The sequence below is a fragment of the Mauremys reevesii genome, linkage group 16 (assembly GCF_016161935.1).
Source record: "Mauremys reevesii isolate NIE-2019 linkage group 16, ASM1616193v1, whole genome shotgun sequence".
Lineage (NCBI taxonomy): Eukaryota > Metazoa > Chordata > Testudines > Geoemydidae > Mauremys > Mauremys reevesii.
Window position 1 is genome coordinate 12,844,119 of NC_052638.1, and position 23,255 is coordinate 12,867,373.

The following is a 23,255-nucleotide window of genomic DNA, read 5'->3' on the forward strand; positions in this document are numbered from 1 at the left end:
TGAACTAGCACTGGGCTGAGCCCTCAAGGGTTAACACATTGTTGTTAATGTAGAGCACAAACAGGAGGGAGGGGAGACAGCATAGCAGACAGAGACAGACACACTCCTTGTGTGTGGAGGAGAGAGAGAGAGAGAGAGAGATGCACACTGCCCCTGTAAGTAAGCTGACCCACTCTTAAGAGCATTGTCTTTTTAAGCGGATCAGGAAGTTGAGACAGCGGCTGCTGCCCCAAGCTCTTTATGTCTCTCTCCCTCCATGTCCCCTCCCCTGCTCTATATGGAGAAGGGGTAAGCGGGGTGCAGCACATGGCAGGGGAGGGAGGGACAGCTGAACTGACTGATGGCCTGCTGGGCGGCTGTAGCACAGGGAACTTAGGGGAGGGGGGAGCTGATGGGGGAGCTAGTGGGGGGCTGCCGGTCCACCGTGGTTCCCCCTCCAGCTAGCTGCAACAGGCTGCTCTTCCTGCAAGCAACGGACAAAGCAGGTGGCTGCCAAACGACGTCAGAGGGGAGCATTGCACAATTTTAAACGAGCATGTCCCCTAATTGATCAGCAATGTAACAACGTTAACCGGGATGACTTTAAGCGAGGAGTTACTGTATATGAGGACCGATTCTGGGTTACTGCTGGGGCAGTACCTTCTTTCTACAGTAGCCTTCTTCCAAAGGCTGCATCGGAGGAAGAATAACAAAGTACTACAAGGCTGATGTCCAATGTTCACACTGATATCCATATAGCTGACTTACAGGTTTCTTCATATGAAGCACTAGACCTTTTTGCCCAAAGAGGTTGCTGAACCTCCCAGGATGCAGACTGTTAGATTCATTCTACATGCTCTATAGACTTCTGCAATACATGCTTTAATCCATCTTGCAATGGAGGATTTAGTGATGCTCTTCCTTTCACTCAAGAATGACATAAGATGAAAAATACTGTGGACCTCTGATAAGGTTCCATGTCCTTGAGGTAAATGTTAAATGTCATCCTGACTGCCATTTTATTTCAATCTCCTTGGGATGTTTAGGATTAGAGAAGGAAAGGCAAACTCACTGGCAACCTGTGAAAAATTAATGTTAATTTTTGGAATAAATGATGTCTCTATCCAAAGAATCACTTTGTTCTTATGGAATATACAGACGTGGCTTCATAGTCAATGCTCCGACTTCGGATACTCTCCTAACCAAGGTGACTGCTTCTAAGAAATCCACTTTGAGAGAAAGTAGGCCAAAACAGAGTGTAGTGATTCAAATGGTTGCTTTAAGTCTCCTAGAACTAAATTCAAGCTCCAGAAAGGAAAGCTATATATCACTGGAGGACTACCATGTGTATCTACTCTAATGTACCTTTTGACATGATGATAATTAGAACTCTTTGTTGATTCCTTATAATTCAAAACACTTGCTCTGGTAGAGACCTGTCTCCTTCTAAGAGTGTATCCTGAACTCAGAGATCCAGAGACTTCAATTCTCCCTTTCCATCTTGCATGTTAACTTTTAGCAGAGCTGAGTTTGAGTAGTGGATTGGTCTCTGGCTCAGGATTTCTTTCCAGGCTGATAATTTCAGAAGGTGTTTCATTTGCAACCTAAGTCAGAGAACTATGGCCATCTGCATGGCTAGTATAGGACTATCATGATGACTATGGGCCATTTTTTTAAGGATAATTTTACTGGCCTTGTCAATGATATGAGAGGACAGGCATAAAGGATTACTTGAGACCTTTGAGATAGGTGCATTAACTGCTTTCTTTTCAGGTTCTCATCTGCTCACAAAAAAACTTCACTGCCTATTTTCCCTCAAGGTAAAGAGATCTATGATTGGAACCTTAAATCCGACATCTCCTGAAATCCTGAAGGATTCACACTCCATTTTCCCAGGTCCAGGTCCCTCCTGCTCAGTCAGGCTACTCCTGAGCTCTCCCTTCCCCTTTATGTGGATGGGTATGAGAGGAAAGATCATACTCTAACCAAATCAGAAAATAAATTGATTCCTTGTGCAGTGCACAGTGCAGTTGGTGTTGTCTGCAAAGAACAGTACATGATGCTGATGGCCCTTATCTATAGTCAGCTTATATTCTTCTCCCAAATTAGTCCATGTCCTCATAGCCACTTCAGTTTGGTGTGCACTCCATCCACGAAGACTGGTAACGGCAGTGATCATGAGTCTCCCTGGCTCTGACATCAGATACCCATTTGAATTTCAAAGGATGAGTCCATGACTAGAGCGAGGAAGTGAATGACTTTAGAACAGTGGTAACATTCTGATTGATTGCAATTTCTTCCTGGTATGGCGTTTTGAGAGTATCCTATGAAATCTGACCCACTGAAGAGTGCCCATACATGAAATCTGGCTGAGGAATAGCATTCAAATTTTCAGGGATGTCTGATGACCAGACAACACTTGGTGAATTAAATGAGTATCTACTGTGATCTCTCCTCCAAAAAACACACTTTGTCTCTCCTTGGTATCCAGGATCACTCCTACATGCAGAAGTTGGAGATGATTCTTCACTCTGATCACCTGAAACCTGGTAAAAACCTGTAAGCAGGTTACAGTTTCTTCTAGATCCTCAAGCACCACCTGATGGGATGATGATCTGATGAGATGATCACTCTAAGCAGGGATAAATGAGCATGCTCTCCTTCTCTGAAAACGGACACTAAAGACAACCAGGATTTTTCTGTAGATTCATGAAGCACTCACTAGCCCAGTGGGAGAGGCCTGAACTAAAATGTCAGCAACAAAAGCAGCTGCTACTGAGATCCTGTTCAAACTAGTTTTCAGTTTATCATCTTGACTCAGACATGACTGGATTTTTCCCCCTTTGTTGAAAATTTTAGTTAAAACCCCCCTCTTCCTCTGAAGGAATTCATGTCTTTGAGCAAGGCAGAATCTCAGCTTCCACCTTTGGCAGAGCAACCAAATCTTTCTCTTGTTCTTGGGTAAAGAACAGAACCTTTGACTTGTCTGTTGAAACTCTTGGCTTTGATAAGGAACTCTTACTCAGTCTTGATTTCTTTTTCAAACTCAGGATGTAATGGAACAATTCTCTCTTTAACTTTTGGTGGAAAGTATTTCTGAGAGGCTCACTTCGGTTTCCATGAGACTAGTGGCTCCTGGAGTGTCTCAGGGACCTTTTCCAATTTGGTTAGCAACATCCATAATATGTGATCAAATATTTGCTAAGTTCTACTTGGGCCGAGCCAGATAATTCCTCTTCCTTCAGGGAAATTGAGCTGGATGAGGAGGAGAAAGAATTTCTCTTCTTCTTTACTCTGTTAGCGTCCTCTTTTTTTTTTTTAAACCTTATGGCCCTTAGAGGTATGATATGTTTGGTTTTAGTTCTTTTAGAAACACAGACTGGAGATGCATCTCTCTCTTTGCTTGGCAGGGAGATTCTGGCCCAGAGTCTGAAAAGAGGAGCACTTGAAACTTGCAGGGATAAAGGGAAGATGATTTTTTTAAAAAGCATGCAAGTTCAAGCTACTGGTTTTCACCATATGAAGTTTCCTCTAGCCTTTAAAATAATTTGGGGCAGGGGGAGAGGAATTATGGTTAGGTAATGTCTCCACTCTATTCTTGAGGTGGAGGAATCTTTAGAAGGGTCCTACTGAAGATGGAGCTGTAAAAAGTGAGGAAGGGGTATTCCTCCACCATTTTCTTTGTAGACGGCGGCTCCATGGGCAAATAAGCTGTCTTAAGCAGAATCACTTCATTACTTCAAGGAGCACCCTCTATTGAGGGAGTGGTGGCCCCAATGGATTCCTAAACAGCTCATCTGCTGAAGCTGAGGAGAGGCTGCTGCGTAACAATCAGTTGCAGCAGTGATGGTAGTGGCAGTTGCTACTGCTCCACCTGCCCCTGCAAGGTACCTTTATGGGATCTGCCTGTGAGATCTCCTGTGTGCCACCTCTGTGACTTAATTCCCTGGCTTTTTTTTTTGCGGGGGGGGGGGGGGAGGAGATGGGGACAGGACAGTGGACACTTAATTCCCTGGCTTTTGGGGGGGGGGGGACACTTTAAAACCTGTTTTAGGAGTCTCCAATTAATCAAATTCATTTTTGGGGGGTAATTCTATCCTGAAAGTCTCTGCTACCAAAAGGAGACCCTTGATCTATCAGATGTGGTCTATCTGATGTTGCTCTGCCTTCAACCAGCAGGGTAAAGGGGAATGCCCACAGTACAGACTGCTGGACATGGAAGGGGTGTGGGGTGAGAATTTATGTGGAAGTTTGGGAGAGGAAGAATGGATAATTATGAAATACTACTTAACATATTATGGATATATATCATGCTGTAAATTAGTCAAATAAACAAAGGCTCTTTCAATTAAGTAACAGTTAAGATATTTAGCAACTTTTTCCCATTATTGCAAAGGAATTTTTTTTTTAGGTACATTCAATAATACTTTGAAGTTTTCTTGAAAGAAAAAAAATCGAGGGGATATGGCATTTTGAATTGAATGGGTCCTGTATGTGAAGTTCCTACAAAATTCCTGACGAAAAGAGGAAGAATGGCCTTTAGTTTGACTGAGTAATAGGCTTTTCAACACCACTGTCCCCTAAGCATTCAAATATGTCAGACGGAACATCTGATGAAATGGTCTTCAGTGCTTTTAACATGGGTGGTGAGCTGCTGGGAGCTAAATTTAAAGGGCAGCACTGCTACTATCTCTATTAGGCCATCTCATGATTTGGTGTTGATATCCGTGGCTAAACAGTCCTCATTGGCCATGTAGATCATGGAGCAAAGGCTCCAAGAAGAAAGAGGTGAAGCTCAAAAGAAGTTCCCTTAAGTAGGTCATTGTTGACCTTAATGGAATCAACAATTAGCTTATTACCATGCCTACATAGACTTATTTCATATTTCCTTTCAGCTCCTGGGTTCTTTCTAAAACAGTCACAGAATTGTAGGTTCACACATTCTTCAATAATTTGAGTCCCCCTGCTTCTTTTTTAAGCCAAAGGCCATGGGTAACAGGGGCTTACTTATAAGCACAACAGCTTTTTCCTGCCAACACCTGTACCAATCAATTACTGGCTTACAGCATGCATGTTAAAATGAAAACAGGAAACCCTTCAAGTGGGTGTTAAGGGTTGCCGTAATGTAGCTTCAGTTATAACTTCACTTCCTTTTTATTTTGGACACATTTTAAGCTGGTATGTTCCATTACTCATTCCAATATTTCAAGAGTAGTTTTTTCAGTAAAGAGCCACCTTATGATTACTTTGGTGTACTTTTGGTATAAAATAATAATTCAGGTGTCAGTCTACAGTGCCTGTTAGGAGCATCCATTAGTTTTCTGATATATACTTGTGTATGTCAAGTCCTCCAATTTCACATTAACAGCGTGTACGAAGCAATGCTGAAGGGAATTTACACTTACAGTTATCATTGGTTCTTGATGAACTCCTGACTGCTCTTTACAGACTATTAGGAACTTTAAGTCCACTTGGAAAGCCATCCAAAAAGAATAAGTGTTATATATCTGCAGTAGGGTTTTCCCCAATACCAATAACACTCTTGCTAAGTCAGATCAACTAGAGTATGCCATTCTTACAAAGTTCCAAGACTAGCTCTCTCCACACTGCAAGATATCTATGGAGTACATTTTTTTTCTATCTCATCTGAACTCCAAAGTTGTATTTTGACTATTGAGAGAAAGACTGGCGTCGTATAAACGGGGGATGATCTATTCCTCTATCATCTGTGACTGTACTTCTGGAATTCACCACACAGTATCACTAACTGGAGACCGAACAGAATCATGAAAAACAGTGACCACTGAGAATTCACACTCCATGTGAATTAACAAGCTATAGGAATAAAAGAATTAAATAAAGTTGTAAAAATATAATTGCTAAAATAGACATTCTTAACCCTATTCATATTATTTCACACTACTACATTGGATTAAAGTTTCTATTATGAAATTAGACAAATTCTTAATTGGCAATTCACAAACTGGAAAAAATTAGTCTCATCTACTCAAAGGGAACATATTTTGTATGGTATCTATGAAATACACTAAATTTTAGTAATTTTTTTTAAAAACTGTACACTAACTAGCTTGCAGTAAGATGCAGTAGCTGTGTGTACCTGGTGTATAAGTAAAACGTTGAGACTGGCTTTTTTTCCTCTTCCCATTGCAAAGATAAAACTGCACCTGGACTGCAGCTGTAATCGTTTTGTTATGGTATGGAGGAACTTCAAGAACAATGTTAGCCTAAATTAAAGTTGAAACAAGATAGCATTACATATAAAATGTAAATGAAATACACCTGTTAAATAAAGAACACTGCATGAGTACTGACTGCAATGTTAACTCAAACAGGGATTTTTAGTTGGATGAAGCTATTGCTTCATGCATCTTCTAAACAGTAAAGCAGAAACATAATTTAAGACCTGTGACGTGGGAGACATTTTTGCATATTCTAGATATTACATTTTTATTTAAGAATACACTTACGTGAGGTAATAATTTATCTTCATGAGCATATGAATGCCATGGTAGCAGACACTAAACTTCATACCGCTCATCTAATTGTCAGGAGTCTAATGCAATCAAAATTACTTCTCACCTTAACAGTTATTCCAAATTTCTCCTTTTAGTTTTTCAAACAAGTTTACCATTTCATTTTCTTAGGAAGCAGCAACCTAATAACTGCTTTATATTGTTACGACAATTTAGAAAAAAAGTCTTCAGGTGAAGTAAGTAAACTTCAAAACTTGTTCATGTGTCCTATTAATCATTTACTTTACAAAAGTCTAAACTGAAAAACGAGACAATGAAGACCAATTTCTTACTTAAAAAACAGAAACAAACAAAGAAAAATAAGTTTCTCACCCCTTGACACTTTTCCCTAATTATTTTCCCTTCTACTTCCCACTGAGGTCGTCCATCTGTTGAGAGAAATTAAGTTTACAAGAAATTCAGGCGAAAAAGTATTTTCTGAAATACGCTGAATAAAAGTGAATGCAATTCAAAATATTAAAGTTCAGTTACAAGAAGATATTGCAGTTATTGTAAACAGATTCTAAGATTCTTAAATGTTCTTACTGTTGCAAACATCCAAGGCTCTTTTTTTACTTTATTGTAATCTGATCAAAGTTTTCTTTACAAACAAATCTATATCACTAAGGATTTCTGCATAGATTATATTGTGAGTTGACACCACAGTCAAAGAGCATGTATAGTTCTTTACACTGATATTCTTTAAATAGGAGGAGAAAATTCAGGTTTTCCACTATGATTTTAAAATATCAAGTAAATTAAAATAAGTTGTAAAATTTAATGGTCACATCCTTAACTGATGTGTATTAGTGTTAACATACTGGCCCATTCTACTTAATTTACATGGACCAATTAAAATCTGTTTAAATATATTTATAAAAAATACATTAATGAAAAAACAATGCTGATACTTGTTTAAAAGGTAAAAGCTCCTATTACATTATGTGATAAAAATTAAATTAATATTTCTAATTCCAGAAGCAAGTATGTGTACACACACATTAATTACCTTTTGGTAGAAGACAAAAAAGGAAAAAAACCCAGAGATGCAACTATTCATAGATGTCATACACTACTAGTAGAAAGCTGAATGGTTGCTTTTAAGTTTGTGTCATATTGCACAAACCACCATAGGACAAATACCAGTATGTAATTAAAAACAATAGTACATATAGGATACTTAAAACACAAGCATTAGGGAGCAAGTGACTTCAACAGTGTCTACAACAAAATTAGACTAAAAAGTCGTATTTTTTACATTTCAGTGAAAAGGTAGGACTACTTTTGCCAACACATATGCAACTAAGTTACTACAATCATACAAGCAGTGTAATTTGATGCTGCGCTCTGAGCAGAAACTCACTGTCTGCTGATCACCTGTTACACAAGGACAAAACCAGACGCCTGAACTGGAGAAAAAAGTGTGATTCTCAGATTCATGGGTGTGCTAGTTCTGAACCAAGGCAGTTATGAATTTGTAACCACTGAAAAACTCCTTGGTGGGGTCTGAAGGATTCTTCACCTAGTTCGAATCAGGAGGTAATCTATGGTAAGCTTATTTGCATGAATGTAGTTTCTTTATTATCAGAGGGGTAGCCGTGTTAGTCTGGATCTGTAAAAAGCGACAGAGTCCAGTGGCGCCTTATAGACTAACAGAAGTATCGGAGCATGAGCTTTCGTGAGTGAATACCCACTTCATCAGGTGCCGCAGGACTCTGTAGTTTCTTTATTGTTTTTAATATCTTTTCTCTGTAATGATTTTACCTTAAGAATATATATATTTGGTTAGAAAGAGCTGTGTGGTGGAAAATTATGTTACAGACTTTGAGAAGAAAACAGAGTAGGCCTGCTTAGACAATCTGACTTTACTGGAGAATTTGAAGTATAGGCCGGGAACAGTACAGCCTGAAAATACCCCCATCATGAAGGAGAGAGGTGCATGTCTCTGCCCATAGAGAGGATGGCTGGGGAGTTGGAAGCCTGAGAATGGGTGCCCTTGCTTGCCCATGGAAGGGGGAATACTGGTTAAGTTGCTCTGAACTGTGACAGAGCCACAGTCTTTGAGCTCAGACGTGAAGCAGACAAGAAGCATGCGTCTCTGAAGAGTTTAACCTCTGATGTATTTGAGGTGGAGGTTGGTCTATGGTATGTCTTGGATCCATACAAAAGTTCAGATCCAACAGGCTTTGTTGCAAATGTCTCCTGTAGCAGAATTGCCTGTAGTGTGTTCTGCCACGTCTTTCTCGTTCTTAGAATAAATGTAGAGCATTTGAAGGAGAGTACCCCTCTTCTAGACTGACAAGGCATTTGGTATGTGCACTGGACGCTGGAAAGACAGATGGGCAAGAAGCACATCTCTTAAAGCCTGTCTTACTAGTCTTTGGATCGACCATCTCAGAAGCAAAGAAAGTTTTGACCCTAAACTAAAAAATCCTAATAGTGTTATCTAAGCTAGACACTGAAGACTGATCCGGGTTTACCCCAGTTTGGTTCTAACCCATCAGCTAGTGTAGGCTGAAAGGAACCGAGGCAGCTGGAGCACTGTGACCCAGGGACCTCTTGGTGCCAACTGGCAGAGAACATGGGGTGTATAAGGACTACAGGGATTCCTTGGGTCTGGCATCTACATACAAGTAAGGTCTCTACTGAAAACCTGTGTCATACTGGTCATCATAATCATTGCACCATGTATGTAAGGATAGTATGTAAGGAGTTATGAACATTCACTGACAATATGGTCCTAATGCAATCCTCTGGAATACAATAGGGACCATCAGTTTAAGAACAACAAAGAATGTAGACCAAAGGAGTCTATCCTGGCAAGCAGAGACTCTGAAGATGATTTGGGAATGCTGGAGGGTAATCATCTCAATATGAGCTTCCAGTGTGACACTGTGGTCAAAAGGGCTAATGGAATCCTGGTATGTAGAAACAGGGGGATCTCTGTGGGTATAGGGAGATATCTCTGTATGTGGCATTGGTACAACTGTTACTGGAATATTATATCCAGTTTTGAGGTCCACAGTTCAAGAAAAACATTGATAAAGTGGTGACGATTCAGCAAAGAGCAACAAGAATGATTACAGGATTAGGAAACATGCCTTATTGTTACTGAGCTCTTTGAGTCTATTTAGTTTAGCAAATAGAAAGTTAAGGGATAGTTTGATCACAGGCTGAGTATCTACATAGGGAACAAGAAATTGGTAATGGGCTCTTCAGCTTAGACAAAGGTATTACAAGATCCAATGGCTGGAAGTTGAAGCTAGACAAGTTCAGACTGGAAATAAGGTGAACATTTTTAAGTGTAATTAACCACTGCAACAATTAAGCAGATTGTCTGGTGGATTCCACTATGCCTGGCAATTTTTAAAATCAAGATTAGATTCTTCTTTAAAATATATGCTCTAGTTCAAACAGTAATTAATTCAGGAAAGTTCTACGCCCTTTGTTATGCAGAAGGTTAGATGATCACAGTGGTCCCATCTGTCCTTATCTATGAACCACAACCTTAACTTTGCATTCATATGGATGCTAGCTTTCCACTACCCATCTTATCAAACTCTGCCCTCAAAACACTATTAGTTGTGGATGTCTGATTTAGTAATTTGGTGCTGGGAGGGGGTTTTGTGGTGATGATGGTGACAGAAAGATGGCATCCCTATGGAGCAGAATTAAGGTTGTGGTGTAGCTAGTTGTAGTAGTGAAGTGGTGTGTGTGGATTAGTAGAGGGTATATATTTAGCATTATATTTCCTTGCTTTTGTGGTCCTATGTCAGGTATGTTATGTGTTTAGCAGCTTTGTCTGTAACAAAGATTTGTTAATATATAGCTGAGGTCAAAATTAACTAATGTGATCTACCACTGATGCCAACTTCTTTGTTAGGATTGTAATTATAAAAGTGTACTTAGACATCAGCTTTTGAAGAGAGAGAAATTACCAATATCTAGCAACAGCTCTATTTCAATGGTAATATCTTGCAAAATACAAGATCATGACTGAGACGTTCAGATTTATCTTTTAGTTAGACCTATGTCAGACCCACTGCAAGTTTCAGATAAAAAATAATGAAAGTCTGTCCAACTAAACAAAGTTTTACACTAATGGTAGGGGAAATGATTTTATTATTCTGGAAATTACACCATCAGATATACAATTGTTAACATAAAAGGATTATTTAATATATTAGCACTATACTGTCATTTCATTATTCCCCAAATTAATTCTGTATTTTTAAATTAAAATTGGTAAAATGTGATCTATATATTATAGATATGGAACTGCTGCAGAAGAAAAAGAAGGGCATGTGAGTTAATGAAGTCCCTGTCAGGTCTCTAATATTTAAGCACCAGCAAAGCAGGATGTTTACTGGAAGTTAATGACATGCAGGGTGAAGTTGACAACACATGGCCATTGAAATTTAACTGGTGATTTGTCAAGTACCACCCTACAAGTCCGTTGATATTAAAATACTTTTTGAGTTATCAGTTTGGTTTTGTGTATACCACCACAGATTTGAGGCACGTACTTTATTTTACAGGGCATTTAGAGAAAATTTAAGCCCAGTACAACAGTTAGATTTTTATCTTTCCCCAGACAGCCTATTGAAGACAAGGCACAAAATCCATGTTGGCGGAGAGGCGGAATTTAGTTTATGTTCTTATGCCCTGACTGGTTGCAAAATTCAGTTTGCTGAGCTGCCAAGAAACATCTGATTCTAGTTGCATATTAACTGAAGAATGAGGAGCAATCACCTAAAGGAGCAGTCCAGAATGCCCATAATGGTGGTGACCTCCTCATTACTTTTAATCCACTGATTAAGGCACTTACCCAGGAATATGGAAGGCCTGGGTTCAAATCCCCCACTGCCTGATAAGGAACAGGGATTTTAACTTGGGTCTCCCTGACCGCAGAAGAGAACCTTAGCTGCTGGGCTATGAGATATTCTGGTGTGGGTCTTTCAATCTCTCCTGTTGTAGCTGTTTCACTGTGTATACGTAATTGAGTAGTCATTGGAGCAGGGACTTGAACTCTGGTCTCCCACATCCTGGTGAGTGCCCCAAGCACCAAGAATTCTCATTCTTTTTCCATGGTCCAGCGTCTATTCAGTCATTCTGAATGTTTGTGTGGGTATGAAACACAGCAAGAGTGGAATGAAATATTTTTAAAATAAGAAAATGAGTTTGTAAAACCACAAACAGTATTAGAACTCAGGAATAGATGTAGTATCTGAAGCTACTTTTTAGTTGATGATATTTCAAGCTGTTAGGGTCCCTGTAAAAATGTAAATATATACTGTATTCACTGTGTAGGTTGTGTAATTTTTTTCTTCAAATCAGTCAAACATTTTTAAAAAAGAGAGGCGTTCCTTTTCTATGTCTGAGCACATGAGTGTTTTAAGCTACCTATTTTTTTGGGGTGGGGGGGAGAGAAGGGGCAGAAGGGGAGACAGGAGGAGAAGCAGCGGGGAAGGTACAGCAAGATTGCTCCCTAATATAAAAACAAGTTATCCAGAACTCTTGAACCTCCCTTGAATTAAAGGGTCCAGGATAAAAGCTCAAACCAAAGAAGAAGAAGAACAGAAAAAGTTTAGCAAAACTAAGTAAGCCTCCTAAAAAGCTGCTACAATTATGCCTAACACACAACTGCTTCAGGACTAAAACAAGAAGAACAGAAACATTTTCTTTAGATAAGTTTTAAATTGCAACTTTCATTTCAGGTAGTTACTTCAATAATATACAGCTGAATACACTATTCAGTCAAATCTTCTTACCCAACCTATAGGAAGTAGGGCCTTCAAAATTTCCCACTATTAAACTTAAAGAATCTGCTAGCTACTGTAAGTTAATTTGTTAGTACTGTATTATATATTGTATGAGAGCAATTTGAAGTTTAGTTTTTCTAAAATACATGAATGCACTAGAGTTTTGTGAAGAAAAATAGTAAACGCTTTAATAAAAAGTATATTAAACTAATTTGCATTTGCAACCTAAGCACTTTGAATGGACTTTACTAACAAGATAAGGCAAGAATTTTGGCCCTTCAGTTCTCAACTTACTTCTGGGGGAATTCTGTGCCAAAAAATTGAAAAAGTTTTGCACAAAATATTTTAAAGTTCTGCATATGTTTTGTCAAAACAACACAATATAATCACACCAGTTTCAATTATTTTGGTAATTTATTTCAAAATACCTGTCAGCAAGTAGGTCTGTAACAATACAGACAACTAAAAAGACTTCCTGAATGTTTTTGACAAATAGATTCCTTACTAGCATATTAATACAGAACATTTTAAACTACAATACAGAAACATATTTACTGCACCCCTCAGAAGCAGTGCAAAGGCTTGGATGAGTTGGGGTAATGGATGAGCTGAGGAAGAGGGAAGTAATTGGTGGGAGGAAACCTGGGTGTGAACCCGGAAGGTTGTTGGGCATGGGTGGGAGAAATATGGAACAGGTTTTTTGGGGGTGAGTGGGGAGGGACTGTTAGGGAGCCTTCCCCATGCAGATCCTGGCTGACCCCTTAGCCTCCCTCATTCAGTCAGGCACATCTGCCCCACCCCATGTGTCCTTGCATCCCCATTCAGCTACCCCTTCTCCTCACATCCATCCCTGCACTCCCCTCCCCCATTCCTGCATCCCATTCAGCTCCTAGCTCAATGCTGTGAACCCACTAGCTTCTGTGCTCCTGCCCCAGTCTGCTCCCCCCACCCACTAGCCCTTCTGAACTCCAGTCTATGTAATCCCCTAACAGCCCCATGTGCCTTACTCTTTCCATCCCCCGCCCCATATCCCATGCCTCTAGGGTGACCAGACGTCCCGATTTTATCGGGACTGTCCCGATATTTGCCTGTTTGTCCCGCGTCCCGACCAATGTTAGGTCGGGACACTGGACAAACAAGCAAAGGCTCTGGAGCCCAGAAGGGCTCGCGCCCTCCCCCGCCCTGACTCTGCACCCTCCTTCCCCCATTGGCTCCCTCCCCAAATCCCCGCCTCTTGCCAAGCATGCCATGCCCAGGAGACACAGGGGAGTGCGGGGCCGGGGTGAGTGTGAGTCTGGCCTGGCCCCGAGCAGGCAGGACTCGGTACCTGAAGGGAGAGTAGGGGGGCGGCCCGCGGGGCCAGGCGGCGGTTGTTCTCCCCACCTGGGCAGCAGGACTCAGGAGCAGCCGCTGCTGCAGCTCCCACTGCCGCGGGGGGAGGAAGCGGCCAAGCACGTGGCGCTCAGTGGCTGCGGCTTTGGCGCCCGGGCCAGAACCCCCCGAGCCCGGGCCTGCTGTAGGGACCCAGCAGCGCGCACGCTGCGCCCAGCCCCTGGCCAGTCGTGTCTGGGCTGGCTGCCCGGCTGGTGCAATCCCGCAGCGGAGGCATCGGCAGCCCAGCCCCATTCGTTCTCCTGCGGGACCCAAGCGGGATGGGGGGGACTGGGGCCTGCTGCCCCCACTCCGGGGCCGCCCGCGGGATTGCACCAGCTGGGCAGCCAGCACAGACGCGACTGGCCAGGGGCTGGGTGCGCGCTGGGTCCCCGCAGCAGGCCCCCCGCAGCAGGCCCGGGCTCGGGGGGTTAATGGGTGCTAGAGCCGCAGCCGCCAAGCTTGGCCAGCGGCCGCTTCCTCCCCCCGCGGCAGTGGGAGCTGCAGCAGCGGCTGCTCCCAAGTCCCGCTGCCCAGGTGGGGAGAACCGCCGCCGCCTGGCCCTGCAGGCCGCCCCCTACTCTCCCTCCAGGTACCGCGCCCGAGTCCTGCCTGCTTGGGGCCAGGCCAGACTCACACTCACCCCAGCCCCGCGCTCCCCTGAGTCTCCCGGGCCTCCCTCCAGCGCTTGCGGAGGGAGGAGGAATCGGGGGTGGGGGATTTTTTTTTTTCTCTGCCGCCATTTTTTCCCCTCTGTCCCTGTTTCTCCTCCCCCCCCCCAATGTCCCGATATTTGACCTGGGTGATCTGGTCACCCTACATGCCTCGTCACCCGGCCCTATGAGCAGGGCACTCTCCTCTCTACCTGTGGCTGGCTGAGCCAACTGCCCACTCTTCTGGTACTACAGCAGCCCCTAGTGGGCAAAACGTGTAACTGCAGTGCATCTCTAGCAGAATGTATTTTTTGCGGAGAAAAAAAAATCTGCAGGGGACATGAATTCTGCATAGTGGCACAGAATTCCCCCAGGAGTATTATCTTTATTAGTCTGTACACTAGCTGAAATCTTGAGAAAGAGAATAAATAGGATGTGTACATGTACTATAAATACAAGACCAGATTTTTAGGCACTCACACATTTGTTTGACTCCTTATGCATGCAAATATCCAATATACATGCACAATTTGGGTATGTATGCAAGTGGCAAATTCAGCATCTATCTTTTTACATATTGCAAATATCTGATTTGTGCACACATCTGGCATTGTATTTACTTATGCACATATATACATGCAAATGCACATGCTTACCTTTAAACAGATAAGCCATATGAACCAGATTTTTAAAGATCTATTGATGCCTTATGTACTCTTTGAGAAAAAATATTTTATGTAGACATCATTCATGGTTACCAAAATTTTTATTTTTTTATCCTCTGCCTCTTAATTGTTTGTCAAACTTGTATGAACACAAAATTCTCTATTTACCAATTTGTTCATGATGTTTATTCCTGCAGTGGAGGTCTCGCCTGACATGACCAATTAACACATGGAGGGAGGCCTCATTTCTCAGTGGACAAAATTAGGGTAGTAAACAGATCTTTAGGCTGAAAACAGATCATTTCTACTAAATAAGATAAGTAAACAGGTCAGGAGGCTAAAAAGATAGAATGTCTGAACCAGCTAAGATAAGATAAGAGGGAGAACACCCAAGGACCCATTTACTAACAAAGGACAAGAAAGTTAGGAATGTAGAGATCAGGTAAAGACTAGGATGAGTACGGACAATGCATGGATAGAGCAGATTTAAAGTTTATTAGAGAATATTTAAAAATAAATGATATAAAGTGTTTGAGGCGTCAGTTATTGTGTCATTGGGGGTAACATACAGGTTGTAGGGGGATGTTAGCGTTTTGGTATTGGGCGGCATATACATATACACAGTCTGTCATGTCCCCAATGCGGGGTATACGGTGGGTGAGTTCAAGGTACAGCCAGCAAGCAGTGAGGGTACATCACTCATACAAACACGTAATGGATAGTCGTGGGCATGAATAAATGAGCGGACTGGGTAATAATGATAGGATGACCCTCACAGGGCAGAGTTCAGTTTGGTTGGTTCAGGGCTCAGGGGATAAAGTCCACTGCTACACAGGGAATGGTTCCTGCAAAGTAAAATGTTTGATGCAATGCACAGTAAATGCAATGTAATGTGTAAACATATATAAAGCAAGAAGTTTTCTGTAGAACTTGGATGTGTGAAATGCCCTGTACCCACCCGCTACGTTTAAGGCTGATCAACTCAGCACAGCTTGCTGTATGCCAAATCAAGGAATCCGAGTGACAAAATCTGGTGTTAAACTGAGTTTTTTGGATCCCAAAAAACTGGATGAAGTATTCTCCCAGAACTGGACAAGGTGTTCTGGCTAAGTCGTATGGAAAAGTTCTCTGAAGGAATCCCAACAATTCCTCACCTGAAAGCATGATAACAGCTAATTCCTAAGCAGCAATTAAGTCACAGGCAACACACGACTCAAATGGTGAACAAATAACTGGAACAGACGTCAAATAGTTCCCTGTTATATTTCATACAATTTTTTTCTAGTAAAACACAAGAGAAGGGGAATGCATAATATATTCAATGTATAAGCAGTTCCAAGTTTTCAGTGAGGAACCAGTTGGTTTGTAATCATCTTCTTGAGGCAGCAACTGTACTATTTTCATTTATAGCAGCTAACCCACAGAACACAGATCACTGATCAAACTGAAGTTTGAGATTACAACTTGCAAAGGTTTTAATACATTTACCACTGAAACATTCATAATTCCAGTTCTTTTCAAAACTAAAAAAGGAAACTTACCTTGTCCTTTTTCAAGAAATATAATTTTTGATTCTGGAAGAAAATTAGATCCAGTCATAACCATTTCATGGCCTCCATTTACGGAACAACTGTTGATGCTGTATTTTTCTATCTGAGGAAGTTCTTGAGCAGATCGCTGAGCTATTTTTTAAAAAGGGTTGAAAAAGGAAAAAAATGTTTAACTACTTTCATATTTTGAGTCAAACTGAAATTACTAAATGAGGGATGATATAGTAAGCAATCATGAAACTTCACAATAGGTTAACCGCATACATTGGATTCACTTTTCAGTTTAGTGAAATCTGTTTAAAATATTTCTGAATTATTTTAAGGTCAAAATAATTACCAAAAGCTACTTAAGATTCTTTATATGACCCATTTTGGTATTCCCACACCTGTAGTTTACAAATGAATACCACAAAGAACTTGAACTGCTGAATTAGAAACACTGCTACTTAGGACATGTCTACACTTGCCTCCAGAGCAATTGATCCAGCAGCGGTCAATTTAGCGCATCTAGTGAAGACGCGATAAATCAACTGCCAAACACTCTCTCGTGAACTGGAGCGAGAGAGGCCAAGCGGAGTCCACCGGAGCGAGAGGTGCAGGTGGAGTTGATGGGGGGAGTATCAACAATTGACTTACCGCAGTGAAGACACTGTGGTAAGTAGATCTAAGTACGTCGACTTCAGCTACATTATTCACGTAGCTGACGTTGCGTAACTTAGATCGATCCCTCCCCACCCCTCAGTGTAGACCAGGCCTTAGTCTCTAGTAAAGATGTAGAATCTGCCCACTGAAACCATTAATTAGCATTTTTTCCAAAAATAAATGCTTTGACTTTTAAATTATAAAGTATTATGTTACATAAAACCCAAAATGAATACTAATGCTCTTATGTAGAAACATTATTACTTTTTACATGAAAAAGCACATTAAGTACAAATTTTGCTCTTCCCAAATTTCCACATATTTTACGTAAATTTCTTTATTAACATGATTTAGCATACTGAAATGCTTTAAAGAAAATTTTAATACTTCAATTTTACATTTAAATCTACAATGTTCCAACTACTCTCTAAGTATCTTCAGTTAGTAATATATAGGTTTTACAGTAAATGCACACAGTTTTAAAAATAACTTCACAGCCATAATATTCCAGTGGATTCTTCTGCCTAAAATTCTACTGACACATGGAAAAGAAAGCTATTGCAACTGTAATTAAGAGATTTTAAATGTGTGTAAGAGACTAATTGTTACACAACTTACAGCATTCAACAGGTATGGAAGCAATCTGTAGAGACAACACTTTTCCACTAGGCTGTGGGATATGAACACGGAACACAAGTCGCACTCTGGTATTCTTTCTTCCAATATCTGTCTCTCCTTTACGGAGCTCTATATCTGAATTGCGGAGTTTCAGAATACCTGCACAATCAATACTGGAGGATAAAGGGAGGAGAAGGGTTAGAAGACAGAGGGAGGAAAAGAAGTCAAGTATTACTAAATGGTCAAAAACATATCCTAAAGGTCTCAGTTTAACTCTCTTGTTAAACTAGAACTAAAAATAACTCTTAATTTTGCTCTGTACCACTAACTTGGATAGCTGCTACTACGATGCTTTAAATTACGGCAAAAAAGGAAACTCTGGATTTCAGCTGTAAAGTTATATTTTGGGAACTTACATCCCCTGTCCTTTTGACTTTTTAAAAGTAAAAGATCAATTATTTGTATTACAGTAGTGCCTTCCTGGTGACACTTTTGAAACAAATGACTCAGAAGTGATAACCATGTACAATTCTGCATGGGAAACAGTGTCATAAAATGGCCAAACCTGCAACCAACTGGCCTAACAAAACACTTTCTGAAATTCCAAAATAGCAATTATTGTTTATTTGGGACAACGGCTATGTAGTCAACTAAATAATAGGGTGACAGAGACTGCATAGCACTATTAAGGGACAACAACTACGGACGACTACAGAAGGCATTTTATGGAAAATTTCAAATAAAGTTATACATATTAAAACCCTTAACTAAGTAAACTCTGTTGCTGCATTATATGGTAGTCCACATTTTTCTTTTAAAAACCCCACATTAAAAAAAAAAGTATTCTTACTCATACTGAGAAATTATACACGTTTAGCCAAATCAGCATATATGCTGAACTTGATTCAGAAGAAATAACAATTTATGGTGCTCACTTGGCTTCTAAGTAGCATGGTGTAGCATTTTAGATGGGCTGACAGGTTCCCCCTTTGTTCATTAAAATAATACATAATCATTCCATTTCAGATTTTGCACAGAGGCCTGAAGAAAAGTTGGGATAATAATCCAACTACAGGTAGCAAAAAGCATTTTTTGTTTTTTTTAAAAGCTTGCTAGCAGGAAAACCCCCCGGACACTGCATATAGCACACAATTAAACATCAAAGCAATTAAGGCTATGTCAAGTTACCTTAATTTTCAACCTTGTATTGCTTTGAAAGGAAAACACAAATGATTAACTTGCTAGTTTGGGGAAAATGCTGCTACACACCTGGCAGACATATTATTTTCAGGAAGAAGTGGAATTTCCAGTACTTTTGTGCTGGCAATTATTATCTCTTGGCTAGCAGTAGCAACTGTTTTCCCAGTGATTCGATGCACCTGGTAGAATGCATGAGGTCGTAAGTAGCGATCATCTGCTGTTCCAATGAACATCTGTAGGTTTACTGGCTTCTCACTGTAGCCTATGAGCTGATAAAAAATAGATACAATTCTAAAACTTTAACTGGATTTTACGGTGTTTGTATTTTTGAGTCAAATTACATTTTAATTTGTATAATATAAACACACAATTATAAAAAGGAAAAATATTAAGCTATTAATATTTATTCACAGACCTTGAAACTTTTTCAGCCTCTGATGTGGCATGACAAACAATTCTACAAGTAGCAAACCATGTGTAAATTGCTTGTCCCTCAGGACAGATTAGGAGAACAAATATTACAAAGAAGTTTGTTAGGGCCTGTCTACATTGACACATTCTAGAAAATTAATCCAAATTAACCAAAAGTGTGAATTAAAAGTGGATTAGTTAAATGGCATTAAACCCCCTTGTGGACATTCTTATTCAGAATTAAATGAGCCTTAATTAATTTCCAAAATGAGATAAACGAAGTCAAATTAAGGCCTCTGCAATTCTGAATAAGTGCATAAACCACATTAAACACCTGTATGCAACTAATCCACTTTAAATTCACACCTTTGGTTAATCTCGATTAATTTTCCTGAGTGTCCCCATGTAGACAAACCTTAGAACGAATGGGAGGAGTTAAAGCTCCTTAATTTCATTTTGAATTTTCTTAATATTTTTGTAAGCAGCAAATTATGATTTTGGCATTTCCTCAGTTTAATAGTTTATTAATGAGTTTCTACAACTTTTGAATTTTAAAAGCAAATAAAATTCTCCCTTGTGAATTAGTATGGTCAAAATTATCCTATTATTTCCATAGCAGAAAACGCATAAACAAACAGTTGGAAGCTTAAAACTAAAGGTTTGCACAGTTAGATATTTCAGATAACTGAAGCTATTCCAACAAGCCAGAATGTTGTTATTTTCCCTACGTAACTTCTATAGCAGACACACACTGTTCTTAACATTTCATTTTTTAAAAATTGATTCAATATTATAAAGAAGTTTATTTTCATTAACTTATCTAATTGTGCAACATGTATTAGTAAACATATGCATAAAAGATTTAACTGTGAAGGGAAGTTGACAATTGTATGTTTTCAAGCACAGAAAATGTTCTTCCTGTGTATCTTTCTTTCTATTTGCAACTGCAATGACAGCTAATAATTTAGAAGTTAAAACCAATTTTTGTTGCATATGGTTGCCACATTTAGGAAAAAAACAAAAGTGTTTTCTATAAAGGTTAAATTTACTGCTTTACGTCAGTAATAAGCAAAACTTGTGTTCTTTGAAAATGTAACCACAAGGATCAATCCCATTCTTTTGTTGTAGTGCCAGAAAAAATTAGGAACCTGAATTTAAAGAGTTAGCCATATTTAAAACAGAAAAAGATCTAGACTCTAAACAAAGTTTAAATTAAGAAAGAGACCATAAAATCTGGAGGAATTATAGCATTGCACTACCTCAAACAAATTTTAATCCTTATGGTAGTGGTTCTCAGCTTTTTTCTACAACATTCCCCCATCCAACAAAAAATCCTCCTCTCATTTAGCTAGAGCCTCTCCTCCATTTAGCAATATGGCAGAAACAGGATGGTCATGACCTAGCACCTATATACAAATTCCATTGGATTTACAGTTCCCAAATTGAACTGTGGTCAGATTACATCTTGTGTCTCAGAGTGCTAATCAGTTTCACCAATTATGAGGCCGTTATTCATATCGACACAAAATATGGTGCCTGGAGGACTTCCATGTTTACAGAATTGACATTTAATAAGAGTCTGATTTTGTAAACCCATAAACTTTTGTATGAAGAATTCAATAGGTTTCTTTCTTGGTTTCCAAATGTCTCAGTGCTTCCTTGTAATGGGAGTATGTATGCCTGATAATCCTCTGCCAGTAATCACTACTCCTGTAAAGTAGTACAGTAGCGGTCAAGCATTCTGGCGTGTGTTTTGGTAAGAGTCCGCCGTAGAGAAAACTTAGGCTTCATGCACAAAAGAGGGAAGAAAGGAAGGTTGGCTGCTACCTGGCTGTGTGGAAGAGTTCTGGAAGCATGTATTGTAAATTTAATTTCCCTTTGTGGGGAAGACAGTGCGAGACACAATTGCAGGCAGGTCTGGCAGGAAGACAAAAAGTGCTGTGTAACTGGCTACAGGAAAATGGCAAATTCCATTGGAGGAAAGAGAAGGTTACTCACCTTGCGCAGTAACTGAGTTTCTTTGAGACTGTTGTCCATGTGGGTACTCTACTTCAGGTGTCTTGACATCCTATGCTTGTAAATGGAGATTTGTGGTAGCAGTGCCCAGTTGGACTGCACACGTGCCATAGGACTCTCAAGCCATTCCGAAAGTTTACGTAGCGGTGCACAGCCAACTGTCCCCCTGTTCCTTCTCTACCCCAGAGAATCTACATGAAACGCTGAAGTAGAGGTGAGGAGGAAAAGTAGTAGAGCATCCACAGTGACAACCATCTCTCAAAGAACCTCAGTTACTGCACAAGGTGGATAACCTTCTCTTCTTCGAGGAGTGTCCTTGTGGGTGCTCCACTTTAGGTGACTATTGAGCAGTGTCCATCAGTGGAGGGGAGAGACTTCCGAGTTGCGTTATTGACGGTGGATAACACTGTGAGCCCAAAGTTAACACCGGGTTGCTACTCTGCAAATATCAGTGATAGTGACACTGTTGAGAAAGGCCAAGGATATTGCCTGTGCTCTGATGGAGTGTGTGCGAACTTCCACTGGAGGTTGTAGATTGTTGTTTTGGTAGCACAAATGGATACATCCTGATATCTATTTGGATAGTCTCTGTTTTGAGATGGTTTGACTCCTCAAATGCTCTGTTATGGAAACAAAACAGTCTCTGATTTTCTAAAAGTTTTTTTTTTTTTTTAAAGTGTAGAAAGCTAATGCTCTGCGAACAGCCAATGTGTGGAGTGAGGCCTGCCTCCCCGAGTCTGCATGTGGCTTTGGATAAAACAGAGGTAAAAAAATGGGTTGGTTCAAATGAAAGGGGGAAGTAACTGGGGAGGAACTTGGGATGCAGTCATAGGATTACTTTATCTTCAAAGAATAAGGTGGGTGTTCCATTAGAGCACCTAATTCTTTCACTTGTCTGGCAGACGTAATGGCATTGAGGAAAGCCACCTTCATGGATAAGTGCAAAAAAGAGCAGGTTGCAAAGGGTTCAAACAGCTTTCTGATGAGTCTGCTTAGAACAAGGTTGAGGTCCCACATGAGTGTGGGTTTTTTTTATTGGGGTGGGGGGGGGGGGGGGGGAAGTGTTTTCAGTGCCTTTAAGGAAGTGTTTAATTGTTGGGTGAACATATACAGTGACCCCCATCCACCTTGTCGTGGAAGGAGGTAACAGCAGCCAAGCATACTCTGATGGAGCTTGTGGATAGCCCCAATTTTTAAAGTCCTAGTATATAGCCCAGGATCCTCAGTAGGGGAGACTATTGTGGTAAGAGCTGTTTATCATGGCACCAGGTGCAGAATCGTTTCCACTTATGGATATATGTCTTTCTTGTACTTGGTCTCCGACTGTTCAGTAATGTATCTTACTTCCTCATAACAGGCCTCCTTGACCCCAGTCAGCCATGGAGTAACCAGGCCTTGAGGTGGAGTACTGCGAGGTTGGGATGACGGATGCGTCCCACAACTTGAGATAGAAGGTACTCCAGGTACTTAGTGAGGTACTAAGGGAAGGGTTCAAGGCGGTTTCACTGCAATCTGAAGCAGGTATGGGAACCATGTTTGTCTGGCCATGTAGGTGCTATAAGAATGACCGTGGATTTGTCCTTTTTGATTCTGTGAATGACTCTGCTTAGGAGTGGAGTCAGAGGAAATGCATACATCAGTGGTGCCTCCCATTTTATGAGGTGAGCATTACCTAGGGTGTGGTGTCTCAATCCCACCCTGGAGCAATATTGTGGGCACCTGGTGTTCTGAGCTGTTTCAAATAGATCTATGGTAGGGAACCCCCATAGTCTGAATATGGGCTTGAGAATTCTGGGATCCATCTCCCATTCATGAGTTTGTGAGAAGCCCCTGCTCAGGACATCTGCTATTGTAT

The 23,255-nt window shown here is 40.5% G+C and overlaps 1 protein-coding gene across 5 annotated transcripts in view; it reads right to left on the bottom strand.

Annotated features, from left to right (window-relative positions):
- Positions 1 to 23,255, bottom strand: part of NFATC3 (nuclear factor of activated T cells 3) — a 198,538-nt gene that overhangs the window by 29,126 nt on the left and 146,157 nt on the right. For all 5 annotated transcript variants that reach the window (XM_039503952.1, XM_039503953.1, XM_039503954.1 and 2 more), the window contains 5 exons: positions 19,043 to 19,242; positions 17,774 to 17,946; positions 16,505 to 16,645; positions 6,846 to 6,901; positions 6,098 to 6,224 (listed from right to left, as the gene is read on the bottom strand). In XM_039503952.1, the coding sequence (XP_039359886.1) occupies positions 6,098 to 6,224; positions 6,846 to 6,901; positions 16,505 to 16,645; positions 17,774 to 17,946; positions 19,043 to 19,242 (697 nt within the window). The remainder of the gene's footprint in view (positions 1 to 6,097; positions 6,225 to 6,845; positions 6,902 to 16,504; positions 16,646 to 17,773; positions 17,947 to 19,042; positions 19,243 to 23,255) is intronic.